General features: G+C 34.7%; 1 protein-coding gene across 1 annotated transcript in view; it reads right to left on the reverse strand.

Annotated features, from left to right (window-relative positions):
* The window catches only part of SNAP91 (synaptosome associated protein 91kDa), a 119,276-nt gene that overhangs the window by 52,766 nt on the left and 51,956 nt on the right, over positions 1–14,554 (reverse strand). Inside the window, exons 8-11 of the mRNA XM_015570286.1 lie at positions 14,259–14,276; positions 13,926–13,981; positions 6,773–6,840; positions 1,716–1,786 (exon numbers count right to left, since the gene is read on the reverse strand). Coding sequence (XP_015425772.1) covers positions 1,716–1,786; positions 6,773–6,840; positions 13,926–13,981; positions 14,259–14,276 — 213 coding nt within the window. The remainder of the gene's footprint in view (positions 1–1,715; positions 1,787–6,772; positions 6,841–13,925; positions 13,982–14,258; positions 14,277–14,554) is intronic.

The following is a 14,554-nucleotide window of genomic DNA, read 5'->3' on the forward strand; positions in this document are numbered from 1 at the left end:
GGTGGGGGGGGGGGGGGGGGGGGAACCTGAGAGGGATAGAGTGCAGAGAAACTGACTTTCCACTGATGTGCAGCCCTCACTGCCCAAGGAAGAGGCTCTAACTCTATGGGGTGTGCATACTGCATTTCCTTAGCTAAAAAGGTTCCTTTGCCACAGGAGCAGGGCCTTTTCTCAGGCTTCCTGCCTCCTTTACCTTTTCCTCACATCCAAGGCAACTCACGTGGCTTCCCAGGTACCGTAGTACAGGATGGCCCCAGCTGTGGCTGGAAGCGGGCATCTCCTGTTGTGACTTGGTATACTCTCTAGTTTTTCATTTGACATCAATCTATCCACAAAAGGCTGATCACCCACGGCCACACCACAGCTGGGGCACACCCTGGGCTGGAGTAACAAACCTGCTAAAGTCCCTAAGAGGAGAGGACCATCATTCCAGTAGCTCTGCCATTAACTGCCTAAGTCTTAGTCCCTAAGAGATTCCTACACTACTGTTTGTCATTGAAAATTTAAAACAGGCCATGCTTTTTATACTAACTTGGGAAAAATGACAGAAATAACACGTAGCCGATAAAACAACAACAACAACAACAAAGTAAGGTCAGAACACTAGCCTAGATTCTGGAAAAAGAGAGCAGAAAGGAGTTGCCCTTTGGTCGCTGTACCACAAAAATCTCTGATCAGCCCACAGATCTGTGATGATCAGTTATTAGGTCTTCTCTGCTAACTTCTGCTGTCAATCTCAGTGGACTACACATAAAGCCAGGACAACCCACCCAGACATTTCAAGCTGACTCTGTGGAGAGAGCTACCCTAAGTGTTAAAGGGGGAGATAATGAAGTATAAAATCATCCCTGACCTTTAGAATTGGAAAATCTATTTAAACCACATGTGTGAAAAAAATGGCCACAACACAGGGCACTGCATGATTAAGGAAGGTTTCATGAAATGTCTCTCCCGGGATGTGTGAGATTTATACAGACAGAGATAAGGGGGTAGGCATCCAGGACCAGCAAGGCACAAAGAGTGAAAAGCACCGGGTCTTGGGAATGCACAAGTTTGACACCTGCTAGAGCAAAAAAAAGGAGTGGAACCTGGACATTTTTTGCATATATTGAGGAAAAATAGTAAACAAGGTAAGTGCCAAACACAAGGTATGAAAATCCAGTAAAATTGCACTTACCACTGCTTAATTGCCACTCTATAAAAAGATCTCTTAGTGAAATGTCAGCAGCATGTCGTGCTGAATGGTTCAAGTGGGAAGAGTCTGGAGTCCTGGAAACTAGACTCAAGGGCTTTGCTTTTTTTAACAGTGAGGCTGGTAACACAACAGTGTTCAAGGCTGCTTGTGAAATTGTGCTGGTTTTACTTATGCCCAATGATAACAGCCTCAACTTTTAAACATAAGCAACTCTTTTTCTGATTACTGTGAATCCCTTCTAAGGACAAATATATAAATCAGCAAGTTCAGTTAACATAGGTGCAACCTACTAATTTGCTGCATTCGCCTGCAGATAGATTGTTGTAGGCAGGGTCGCACTGCCATGAGTTAATGGGATGGGCGGGGGGGGGGGAGGGGGAGTTTGAGGAAACCCAGAAGAATTACAATAAAGCATACCCTAAAACTATAGTCGTATAAGTTGCACTGTGATCATTCTCATTCTTATAAAGAACAATTCTAACATTTTTCATCTTATTTATAATATACAACTAATGCGTACTTGTTTCCAGGTTTCTTTCCTTCTAATGTATTTAGATGCTGTTCAAGGGTCTCCATAAGACTGCTGGGAGCCTACAATAAGAGAGTAAAAATAAATGTCTGGATTGTTTGCTTGCAAAGTAAACACTGAAACGTCACTGTAACCTTGCATGGCGGAGGTCATTTGAGATAATTATATTCTAGGTCTTTTGGTGTTAAAAATCTTTAAATTCCCTGGAATCTCAGACAGGCCAATCCGATATATACTTAACTCCACTGCATAACAAATAGTGTTACAGTGTGGTTTCAGTGTAGAGAATACATTGGATAAACTTTTTCTAACATATTACTTATATGCAGTAAAGTAAGTTTAATCCAATTCACCATATGTTTCCATAAGACCACAGTGAAAAAAGAACAGGTATTTATATCCAAGTCAAAAATATAAGTGCCCAAGTACAAAGTAACAGAAATTTGAAAATACAGTAAAATCTCACTTATCCACATTTGACAGAAATATTAGGAAAAATTGCTACTATATTAAGAAAAGGGGGGGGGTAAGTGATAGTTGTGGGAAAAGAATACACCTTTAGTAGTTAATAATAATTAAGATTTTCTTATTATTGAGTTATTTAATTTATCTATAATAAAATAACTAGCAAATATAATAATGTTATAATAGACTATTTGTATTGGCAAATTTAATATATTTCAACCATTTTATCAAAAAGTAACGGTTTTTATAACATTTTAAGCAATATAAAGTGATGGCATTTTACTGTATATTAGAAAGAGAAATAATAGATTCAAACAATATTCCATTCTATTCCTCAAGCATCAAAAATTTAATTTCATCTTTTTCAATAAATTTTAACCCAAATTTGACCTTAATAGCAGCATAGGCATTCAAAGAATATCATTTCATGAATAAAATATATAACTACATTTATAGATACAATGAATTCTAATAATTGTATTTAAATTAATATGAAATTAATTTTGAAGGACTAACTATGCTAACTGTTGAAATAGTTCACATAACTCGAAAAAATCCTATCACTGTAATTTTATATGGTAACGAGAGTGACAATTTAAAATAAAATTGTATTAAAAATTTTGATTTTGGAAGTTCAGGATATTTATTTAATATTCATTTAAATTTTACAAATAGAATCGTAAATGATCTCAATAACTATGTGATTATTATAAGTGTAAATTACTAAGTGAAGCAAACATAAGTTTATAAATATAAATTAGTAAGTGAACAAAATATTAATGTGAACAAAGTGATGAAGGTAAGGTAGAAAGAAACAACCCTATGAGGATTATCTAAAAAGTTAATGACTATAGTGTAGAAAGAATAAGGACTATCAGGAGGTATAATAAATCTAGAAAATTATAAAACTTAAAAGTTTAAAATATAACTCAGGTGAAAGGGGACTTACTCAACAAATTCCTGTAAACTATGGTAAGAAGTATGCCTCTGAATATATAAAAAAGAAGTTTTTAAAAATAAAGGAAATTTTGCTGTATAGAAGAAATAGTCCACTATAAAGTTGTTCTAATTTAATAAACAAAGTGTACATTGTAACCTTAAAGGGAAGAAAATAGTAATGGCTTCATAATTTTTAGGTGCATCCATACCTGGTAACTTTAAAATTATCATAATAAAAATTATAATTTTCATAATAATGGAACCCAGGAGGCATACTCCCCGCCCCCCTTTTTTTAATTGGGATCACAGTAAGGAAAAAATGTGTCAAGTGATAGACTCATTCTCCGTTTAGAAGACTCAGGCCCTCTGAATGGTAAGTACAATGTAAAGGAAATGTGATTCTGTGCTAAACCTGTTAAAAAACAACAACAAATGCTACTTACAGCCACAGAATACAGAACAATATAGGATAACATAAAAAGAGGTGGTACATTCTCCTATTGCATTTCTTCGGTAGCTAAACCATAAAAATTAAAACCAGAAACATAGTTTGCAATTTCATTTTTTTTTTTGCAAAGTTTCTTAGCAATTTTAGGAAGAATTTTTAAAAAACAAATCAATAGTCACAATAGCCATAAATAGAAATCTGATCAAGAACACAGACTACAAAATTGACTTTTGTCTTTAAGAGGAGTTATTTTGTAATATGTTGCACAAAAAAATTAAGTTTGGAGCATTTTATCTTAGAGGTTTAAAAGGCTTCATCATTTATATTACTTGTAAGTACTGTGAAATCTAACAGAAATAGTTTTCAAATGTATGCAGACAGAAAAAAACCTGTTTGATAGTAACGTTCAGGAATGCAGGAATACTGGCCTTCTTCTCAACGGCCTCTATGGTGCTGAGCACATCCTGGCGTATAGCAGGCAATAAACGAAAACTAAAATTTCCAAGGGGCAAAACTCTGAGAATGCCTCTGCTATTGTAAAGAAATTTAAGATTAACAAAGTATAATTAGTTACTTATTTTTAAAATGCCAAAGTCAATAGACCAATTAGACGGAAACACCAACCCCAGAATAAGTCAGCCTGTGAAAGCCAATAGATAACAGCAATATATTACGGTTACCGATTCATCAATGGTACAGTCTTTAAAAGGAGACTTTTCTTTACCAGTAGTTTTCAGATCAACCAGAATTCCTGCCATCAAATCCTAAAATGTTTTTCATAAATGGAGATAATTCAAATTTGGAATGTGCACACACACACACACACACACACACACACACTAAACAGGAAATACTATTTTGAAAATCCTTTTCTTGGAACAAATTCATAAATAATTTTGAGTCTAGAATAAAAAAGGAAGCATCCATCTAAAATTCAGAGGCTTTCGATTATAAAGCATCATTAAGGGGAGCGGGATCAGGGCTGGGTGAAAAAGGTGAGGTGAGTAAGCCAAAAAAACTCCAAACTTATAGACAGATAACAGCATGGTGATTACCAGAAGGAAAAGGCGGTTGGAGGGGGACACAGAAGAGGGTAAAGGGGGGATAAATGACTTGGGGTGGTGAACACACCATACAATATACAGATGAGGAATTATAGAATTGTACACCTGACACCTATATAATTTTATTAACCAATGTCACCCCAATAAATTCAATAAAAAAAACACAAATGGAAAAAAAGCAACCAAAAGATCATTCAAATTTTGATCATTAGATCTAAGAAACCATTTGAACGTGCTGAGAAATATATCAGTTCTGATATCATATTAGCTTCTGACTCAAAACAAACTTTTAAATGTTTTTAAAAGAAATGTCATTGATATACATAAATCATTTAAATGCACTTATAATGACATTAGATGCACAATTTAAAAAAGTGATCATTAGATCTAAGAAACCATTTGAAAGTGCTGAGAAATATATCCGTTCTGATATCATATTCACTTCTTACTCAAAACAAACTTTTAAATGTTCTTAAAAAAGAAATATCATTGATGCACATAAATCATTTAAATGCGCTTATAATGACATTAGATGCACAATTTAAAAAAGGGCTACAGATGTCCACACGATAGTTATTATGCAATTTCTAACCTAAAGGATAGCCATTAAATTCCTCTGTTCCATCTTGCAGCAAGAGGAATTCTAATCCTTTTTTGAGTTACTAAGCAGTTTACTCCTTCTCCCAGTCAATAGGTAACCCTTCTGGTCTCCAACTCCTCTCTAACCCTCTTCCATGTCTGGTGTTTTTATTTATTGTCACAGAGAGAATGAGTAAGAGAGAATCATTGATCGGCTGCCTCCTGTATGATGAGTCCACAACCCAAGCATGTGCCCTGACCGGGAATCAAACTGTGACCTCCTGGTTCATAGGTCGATGTTCAACCACTGACCTACACTGGCGGGGCTTCTTGTATATTTTTTAAGTTGAAATTTTAAAATTTTATCCTAAGTCTAAATAGTTGCAAAGAATACATTTTCTAGTACATCATAATTATCAATATTTTGAAATGAAACTTTTATAATGTTCTTTTAAATAACCCTCCCTGGCCCTATCCAGTTTTGCTCAGTTGATAGAGCATCGGCCTGCAGACTGAAGGGTCCTGGGTTCGATTCCGGACAAGGGCACATGCCCAGGTTGTGGGCTCGATCCCCAGTAGGGGGCATGCAGGAGGCAACCAATCAATGATTCTCTCTTTCATTGATTTTTCTATCTCTCCTTCTCCTTTCCTCTCTGAAAGCAATAAAAATATATTTAAAAAATATTATGTCTCTGAACTCTAGAGAGTTATAAATTATAATAAATTTTATAGTATCATTAAAAATTAAATGCAAGTATGTGATTCCTTCTTTTGATGATTTACTATAATTCTATAATTTTAAAAACAAAACAGTATTAAGTATTCCTTTAAACCTTTCCTTGTCTTCCTTTAGGCTCTGCCCCAACTAAGTAAGACAAAGGAGGACCTATTTTCTTATTAACTGAGAGCACTTCTAACAATACATCCAGTTTTTCTTTTATTCTACAGTGAGCTGTCTATAGAGTTGAATAAAGATGATCTGTCATTTCTAAAAGCTATTCATTGAGCTGAGTATTTTCATATCCAACTTTGTAGGTAAACATGCATTATTTATTGGGACTATTTTACAAATAAAGACAAAGTCAGCGTGGTAGAACTACATCAGAGTTTGCCCATTCACGCCCCTTCCTCGTACCTGAGGCATGCTGAAATCTAGAAGAACAAGCAGGAAAAAAATTCAACAGTTCTGATTATCATGCCTACAAATATATTTTCATAGATAAAATATTTTTTAAACATTATTCAAGGCTCCCTTTTGATTCAAGTTCAAGAATGAACATATGACCTCAGTAAGTAAATTCAGTTGCCTTTAAAGAAGAAACTATGTTTATAAGGGCAGGAAAATCTTCATATTACCTCTAGAAATATATTTAATAGCTAGAAAAAATAAGCTAGAATAATTTCCAAGAAAGTCCATTGGCCTAAATTTAAAATCCATTAAATACTTTTAAATACTTACAAGACTTTTTATCAATGATCTAGGTAAGATCTTTTTTGAAAAACTACAGAATAATTTCATGTACACTGAATCTTCCACTCAGAGAATCACTTACCTGTGTGAGGTCAGGAATGTCACCTTTATCAATGCCAACTTGCTGTGGATTAAGAAAATAAAAAGTAACTTAATGGGAATTTAAAAAATTAATTTCTCTAAATTTAATTGAAGATCACCACATAATTAGCTAAAACTATATGTCAAACATGGTATAGAATTGTTATGTATGTTAATCTTACTCGGAGCATATGCTCTTTGTGTAGTTTTCCACTCAATATAATATAGCAATGATTTCATTAATATAGTTAGATATAACGAGTATAAAGGATTATGTTAAAATCCAAAAACAGAACTCAAGAAATTGAAGTGTAAAATTGAAGTGTAAAAGTGGTCCTCCATATTTAACAGCAGCTAAAAAATCTTAAAAAAATTGCATAGACTAAATTTAAATAGTTAATTATGCCCAGTAAGTCCTTTGTACAGAAAATGTTTATTTTTTAAAAAAATATTTTAGTTAAAAATTTTTAAATTTAAACAAACCCTTCCCCAACCAAAAAACAAACAAACAGTTCAGCCATTTCTCCCACCCCACCACCCACCTCTTACAATCACCAATCTGTTCTCTGTACCCATGAGCTTAGATTTCTCTTATTTATTTATTTTTTAGATTCTACATATAAGAGTGATCATATGGTTTTTGCTTTCTCTGACTTATTTCACTTTGCACAATGCCCTCAAGTTCCATCCATGATGTTACCAGTGGCAAGATTTCATTTTCTTTTATGGCTGAATAATAGTCCACTGGGTATGTGTGTAGTGTGTGTGTGTGTGTGTGTGTGTGTGTGTGTGTGTGTGTAACATTTTCTTTATCCATTCATCTGTCGATGGACACTAGGGTTACTTCCATATCTTGACTAATATAAATAATGGTGCAATGAACATGGAGTGCATATATTTTGTCATTAGAGTTTTCAATTACTGTGGATAAATATCCATGTGTGGAATTTTCAGATTATACAGTTCTATTTTTTTTTAATCTTCACCCCAGACATGCTTACTGACGAGAGAGAGAGAGAGAGAGAGAGAGAGAGAGAGAGAGAGAGAGAGAAGAAAAATATCTGGGAATCAAATCCACGACCTTTTGGCCAATGGGACAATGCTCCAACCAACTGCAGTTCTATTTTTAATTTTTCTGAGGAATCTACATACTTTTTTCTATGCTGGTTGCACCAATTTACATTCCTAGTAACAGTGCACAGGGTTCCCTTTTTTCCACATCCTTGCCAATACTTGTTATTTCTTGTCTTTTTGAAAAACAGCCATTCTAACTAACATGTGTCAGGTGATATCTCATTGTGGATTTGATTTGCATTTCCTAATAATTAATGTTGAGCATCATTTTATGTAACTGTTGGTCATCAGTGTGTCTTTTTTTGGGAAAATGTCTATTCAGATCTTCAATTTTTAATTGAACTATTTGCTTTTTTGATATTGAGCTGTATGAGCTTTTTGTTTGTTTTGTTAATCCTCACCAATCCTTGTCTCATCCCTAATCTTAGAAAAAAACCTTTCAGCTTTTCACCACTGAGTATGATATAAATTTTGTTTGTTGGGGAGTTTTTGATTACTGATTCAATATTCTTGTTAGTAGTTAATTTGGACAGATGTTCTATTTCAGAATATAATTCAGTCTTGGTAGGTTGTTTATTTCTCCTAGGATGTCCTATTTACTGGCGTATAATTGTTCATAATACTCTCCTATGGACCTTGGTATTTCTGTAGTATCGGTTATAACATCTTTCATGTCTGTTTACTTATTTAAGTCCCTTCTCTTTTTTCTCTCGGTGAGTCCAGCTAACATTTTGTCAATTTTATGTTTTCAAAGATTGAGCTTTTAGTCTCAACTGATCTTTTCTATTGTCTTTTAAGTCTCTACTTCACATATTTCTGCTTGAATCTTTGTTATTTTCTTCCTCTAGCTTTAGGCATTGTTTTACTTTTTTTTAGTTCCTTAAGGTATAAAGTTAGATTGTTTGAGACTTTTCTCGTTTCTAGAAGTAGGCATTTATCACTATGCACTGCCTTTTCTGTATCCCATAAATTCTTGTATGTTACATTTTCATTTTCTCTTGTCTCAAGGCCTTTTTTGATTCTCTTTTGACTTCTTCTTTGACCCACTGGTTGTCAGTAAAATGTTTAATCCCCACCTATTTGTGAATTTTCCAGTTTTCTTCATGTAATTTATTTCCAGTTTCATACCACTGTGGTCAGAAAATATGCTTGATATGATTTCAATCCTCTTAAATTTATTAAAACTCGTTTTGTGTCCTAACATGTGCTTTATCTTGTAAAATGTCACATATGTAGTTGAGAAGATTGTGTATCCTATTGCTTTTGGATGGAATGTTTGTAACATTGTTATCAATTTAAAATAGACTGTTATAAATATAAGTTGTTACTAGTATATGTAAGCCTCATGGTAACCACAAACAAGAACCTATAGTAAATACATAAAAGATAAAGAAATCTAACCATCCCACTAAAGAAAGTCAGGAAAGCACAAGGAAAGAGAACAAGAGAAGAAAGGACGAGAGAACTATGAACACAGCTAGAAAACATTTAACAAATGGCAATAAGCTCAAACCTATGAACAATTACTTTATATGTAAATGGACTAAATTCTCCAATCAAAATACACGGAATGGATAAACAAAATTCACTTATATGCTGACTACAAGAGACACGCTTTATATTTATTTATTTATTTACTTACTTACTAGAGGCCCATTGCACAAAATTTGTGCATGGGTAGGGTCCCTAGGCCTGACCAGCGATCAGGGCCAATATATGAGGCGACCAGTGGGGCGATTGGGGTTCCCCTGCTGGCACCCGCCTTGGCTGGCCTGGGGCCTGCAGGCTGGTGGCAGCTCCTTATTGAGCGTTTGTTCCCGGGTGGTCAGTGCGCCTCATAGTGACCGGTCATTCCCCTGTTCAGTTGATTTGCGTATTAGGCTTTTATTATATAGGATTTGTTTTTAAAGTAATTCTTATTTTGTTTTTTAATTCTCACCCAAAGACATGCTTTTACTTTTTTTTTTTAGAGAGAGAGGAAGGACATCAATGTGAGTGTGAACCATCATTTAGTTGCCTCCTGCATGTACCCCAACTGGAGATCAAACCTGCAACCTGGGTATGTGCCCTGACTGGGAATCCAATCTACCACCTTTCGGTGTACAGAATTATAATCCTACTGAGTCATACTGGCAAAGGCAAGAGACACACTTTAGATGTAAAGACACACACAGATTCAAAGTGAAGGGATGGAAAAAGATAATCCTCACAAATGGAAACCAAAAGAAAGCAGGAGTAGCTATACTTATACTGACAAACTTTAAAGCAAAGACTGTAATAGAAAAAGAAGGGCGTTATATCATGATAAAAAAGTCTATCTAACAAGAGGATATAACATTTGTAAATATTTATTCACATAACATAAGAGCACTTAAATTTATGTAAGGCAAACATTAAAAGGTAAAAGGGAGAAGTAGACAGCAATACAATAATAATAGGGGCCTTAATACCCCACTTATATCAATGAATAGGTCATTCAGACAGAACAATAAAGAGATCAACCAAAGGACTTGTATGCATGCATATAAGCATAACCAATGGACATAAGACACTGGGGGATGAGGGAGGCTAGGGGACTGTCTTGGGCGGGGGGAAAAATGGACACATATGTAATACCCTTTGTAATAAATAATAAAATAAAATAAAAATAAATAAAAAAAAAGAAACATCAACCTTAGAGGACATGTTATATCAGATTAACTTAACAGATTTTTATAAAACATTCCATCCAAAAGCAACAGAATGTACACTTAGGATGTACTTTCAACCCATTCCCAGAGAGAACCATTTTGTTAGTTTCTTATGTATCCTTCCAGAATTTCTTTATGTATATCCAATGATACGTGAACTATATAAATATTTATATTCCCCATCATTATACAATAACATTGTGTTATATACACTGAGCTTATATTTTTCATTTAATAATTTACCTTAGTTCTATATCTAAATTAATACACAGAGTTCCCTAATTTTTTTAAACAGCTGCCTTGTCCTGTAATTTACTTAAGAAGTCATCTATTAACAGGCATTGAAGTTGATTCCAATTATTTTGCACCTGTGTGGACTCACCTGTAGAATACATTTGTAGCAGTGGAATTACTAGGTAAAAGCATACAGGAATTTTTATTAGTAGTTGGGGAAGGAAATGAGGGAAAAAGAAGTACAAAGAAAGAGCACATAAGTGTGCAAATATAGAAATATATCAATAAAGCTAAATCAATGAAGAGAGTAATAGGTGCTTACCAATACTACTTTATCAACTCTTGTACAGATTTGAAGATTATTCAAAATAAAAAGTTGGCAAAAAATGCAAATTATGATTTCAATGATCTTATTTTATATAAATGATGGAATCGACTCTCAAAGAAACAAAGTGAGTTAAACCAAAGTCTCACTTTGAGAAATGAAGGGCCTTGATTATGCTAATGGAATGTAGAAGAAAATACATGAAGCATAAATCTTCCTACAAAGACAATAAGGCAAACAGGAGATTGGAAAATCCACTTGAGTGTCAAGTGCAGAGCTAACTTCTTTCCTCTGCCTTTTCTATGTCTAAATTAGCTTGGGCACTACTCACATTTTGGGATGAGCTCACAATTTGCTTTGTTGGGGGTTGTCTTTACACTGTGGATATTAGCGGTATCATTGGTCTCTCCCCATTGGATGTCTATTCATAAATGTAAGTGGGGCTTTAAGTCCCTGCTATTATTGTATTGCTCCCTACTTGGTTGTAATCATAAAAAATGTCTCCAGACATTGTCCCCTGGGAAGGAAGGGAAAGCAAAATTGCCTACTGTGGAGCACCACTGGTTTACAGGGCACTGGCCCTCATCCCTCTAGTCAGCTTAAGCTGGAAATTCCACCCTGAAATACAGATTTTTAACTGAGAATGATTAGACTCTGGCTTTAGAGAAGCCACTGATGCCTCCCTAAACTCACTTATGTCATTATAAATTATGGAAATTATAAACTAAGGCAACTTCATCCTCTTTACTTCCATATTTAATACTATTTAGATGAGCCATTAAAATATTAATATGAATAAAGTCAGTGTTTTTGAAATCAAAGTATTATGGAATCATTTTGCCAAAAGTTGATGTGTTCCTATGAAATGAATAATTCTGTTAAAGACACAACTTAGAAATCTGTCCTTAACATTGCTATTTTTACTGTCCTGACCTTGGAAGATTGAGGTGAAGTATGATTGTACTACAGAAATCTTATTACTTTCTGTCTGCAAATATTCTGGAAGACATACTCCTACGACTTGGTATTTACCTTGGACTAGCAAACTAAGAATAACTTGGTTCTATAAAAGGGAAGTGTTTAGCAGAAATTCCTGTTACATGTGAAACAACCATTTGTGCAAAGTTTCAGTTGTCTGCTTTAGGAATCTTCAGTACAGTTAACCATCTGTATCCATAGGTTCCACCTCCATGGGTTCATAGACCAAAAATATCTGGGGGAAAATGCTATGGTGTTGGTGACGTGTACAATTTAGTTAGGCTTATGACTGTGGTATCTATACTGAGCATATACAAACCCTTTTTTCTTGTCATTATTCCCTGAACAATATAATATCACAACTATTTACATAGCATTCACATTGTATTAGATATTATAAGTGACCTAGAGATGATTTAAAGTATATGAGTGGATGTGTATAGCTTATATGCAAATACAATGCTATTTTATATGTGGGGACCTGAGCATCTGTGGATTTTGGCATCCGCAGGGGACCTGGAATCAATCCCCTGCAGAAGCCAAGGGCTGTCTGTATGAGAGAACAAAACATGGTGTTTTCTTCACTTCGAGCAATTCCTCTGAGAGATTTGATTATTTCCATAGAAATTAGTCTACTACTCTACATTTCTTTTAACATGATGAACAACTTAGTGGCAACATTCGCCAAATACTCAATACAGTTGTATTTTTTAAATGGCATTCTGGAAGTCTTCTGTATTAGGCAAATGGTACTAACCACAAGACAGCTATTGAATATGAATCTATAGATAGGTACACCATATGAGCACTAAGTGGGAGAGAAAACTATGTACACTTGTCAAAATATTTCAGTATTAAGCAATCATAAGCATACCATTAAACACTGATATTCAACAATTAGTGTTGAAATCAGGAACAGTATAGTTCAAATGTGAAAGAAAGCACAAATGTTTAGGCTTTATCGACTGTGGTTTGATGTTAATTCTATTAAAAATAATTTTGTAAATTAGCATCCATTCTATAAGACAATCATAATGTTCAAATAATAGTAAAATATTTATTGCTCAGTTATTTAAAGACAGGCTCTCAGGGTGATGTCTGATTTCTGTAACTGTCATTCACAACAGCCTCTTCTCATGGAAACCTTGAGCTGAGCCGTATGAAGCTGATGAGATAAGTGTATACTCCAGACGGCCATGTGTCCAGTTCCTTATCTGATACTAGAGGCCCAGTGCACAAAAATTCTTGCACTTGGGGAGGGTCCCTTAGCCTGGCCTGCCCTCTGTGGGAGGCGACTGGGCCAATCAGGGTAAGGCACCACCCCCATCACCCTGCTGCTGCTGCCACTGCTTGCTGCCGCAGCTGCCAGCCCTCCTCGGCCCTCACAGCCACTGTGGCTTTGTCTGGAAGGATGTCCAGAAGGACATCCGGAAGATGTCTGATTTATCCAGTCTAATTAGCATATTACCTTCTTATTAGTATAGATAAACAGTAACAAATGGGAACACTGGAAGCATATGCACCAGGAATTAGCAGAAAAATGAAATAATCTCCTGCTCTGGGTACTTAGGCGAAACTGTATTTTCACAGAAAGAAATTAGGTAAATTTACTAGATTATATTGATAATTATGGTTAAGTCATGGGAAAATCATATGAAATACAAAACATAAAACCTGTGCAGCAGAAAGAGCAAAAGTGTCAAGCAATTCTATCCTTTCTTAAAGACCATTGACATCAAATAAACCCATGAGGAAATACACATGAACATGCTTTCAGGTATATGTAATTTATATAATCTAATCTTTACCTTTTATTTCTCATGTTATATACAAACTATTTTTATTCTGATTACAAGCTGTAAGGATCAAAGCTGAAGAGACAGCATTTTGATAAAATGTGTGTTCTGTGCTATATTCTCAAAGTGGTAAAAATTACAAAAGCATGGTATGAATGTCCCATGTTCATGGACTTGTGTGCTTTGCCACTGGGTTTCAGAGCCTTTTGCACACAGCGCTGTCAGTCCTAGCAATCAGTTAGTTGACATGTAAGATAAAAACCCATCTTGCTAAAGGATAACAATGTTATACTTTCTGATATCAGTATGAGCCAATAATTGGATCTTGTAAGATGAAAGACCAACTTACAAAGAACCTCAGAAACATCAGCTATACAAAGTTATTTTGACTAAATGTTTTCAAAAATCCTTAAGAAACTATAAACTTTATAAAATTAATTATACTTTGTTTTATTTTTCATTGTGTTTAAATCACTGACATGGCAAGAAAGGTCAGATTTTATGATCTATAGTCACACACAAAGAACAACGGATGGACTTTTCTGAGGATTTTTTTCTAGGGTTCAATAAAAAGGAAGCACTTTCTTACAATCAAAGATAGCATTAGGTGGAATGGAGGAACGGACTACCTTACAAAGCAGTTAAGTGAGCTCATATCCATGAAACCTTTATTCAAGACAATGGTT

The sequence above is a fragment of the Myotis davidii genome, unplaced genomic scaffold (genome assembly GCF_000327345.1).
Source record: "Myotis davidii unplaced genomic scaffold, ASM32734v1 scaffold185, whole genome shotgun sequence".
Classification (NCBI taxonomy): Eukaryota; Metazoa; Chordata; class Mammalia; order Chiroptera; family Vespertilionidae; genus Myotis; species Myotis davidii.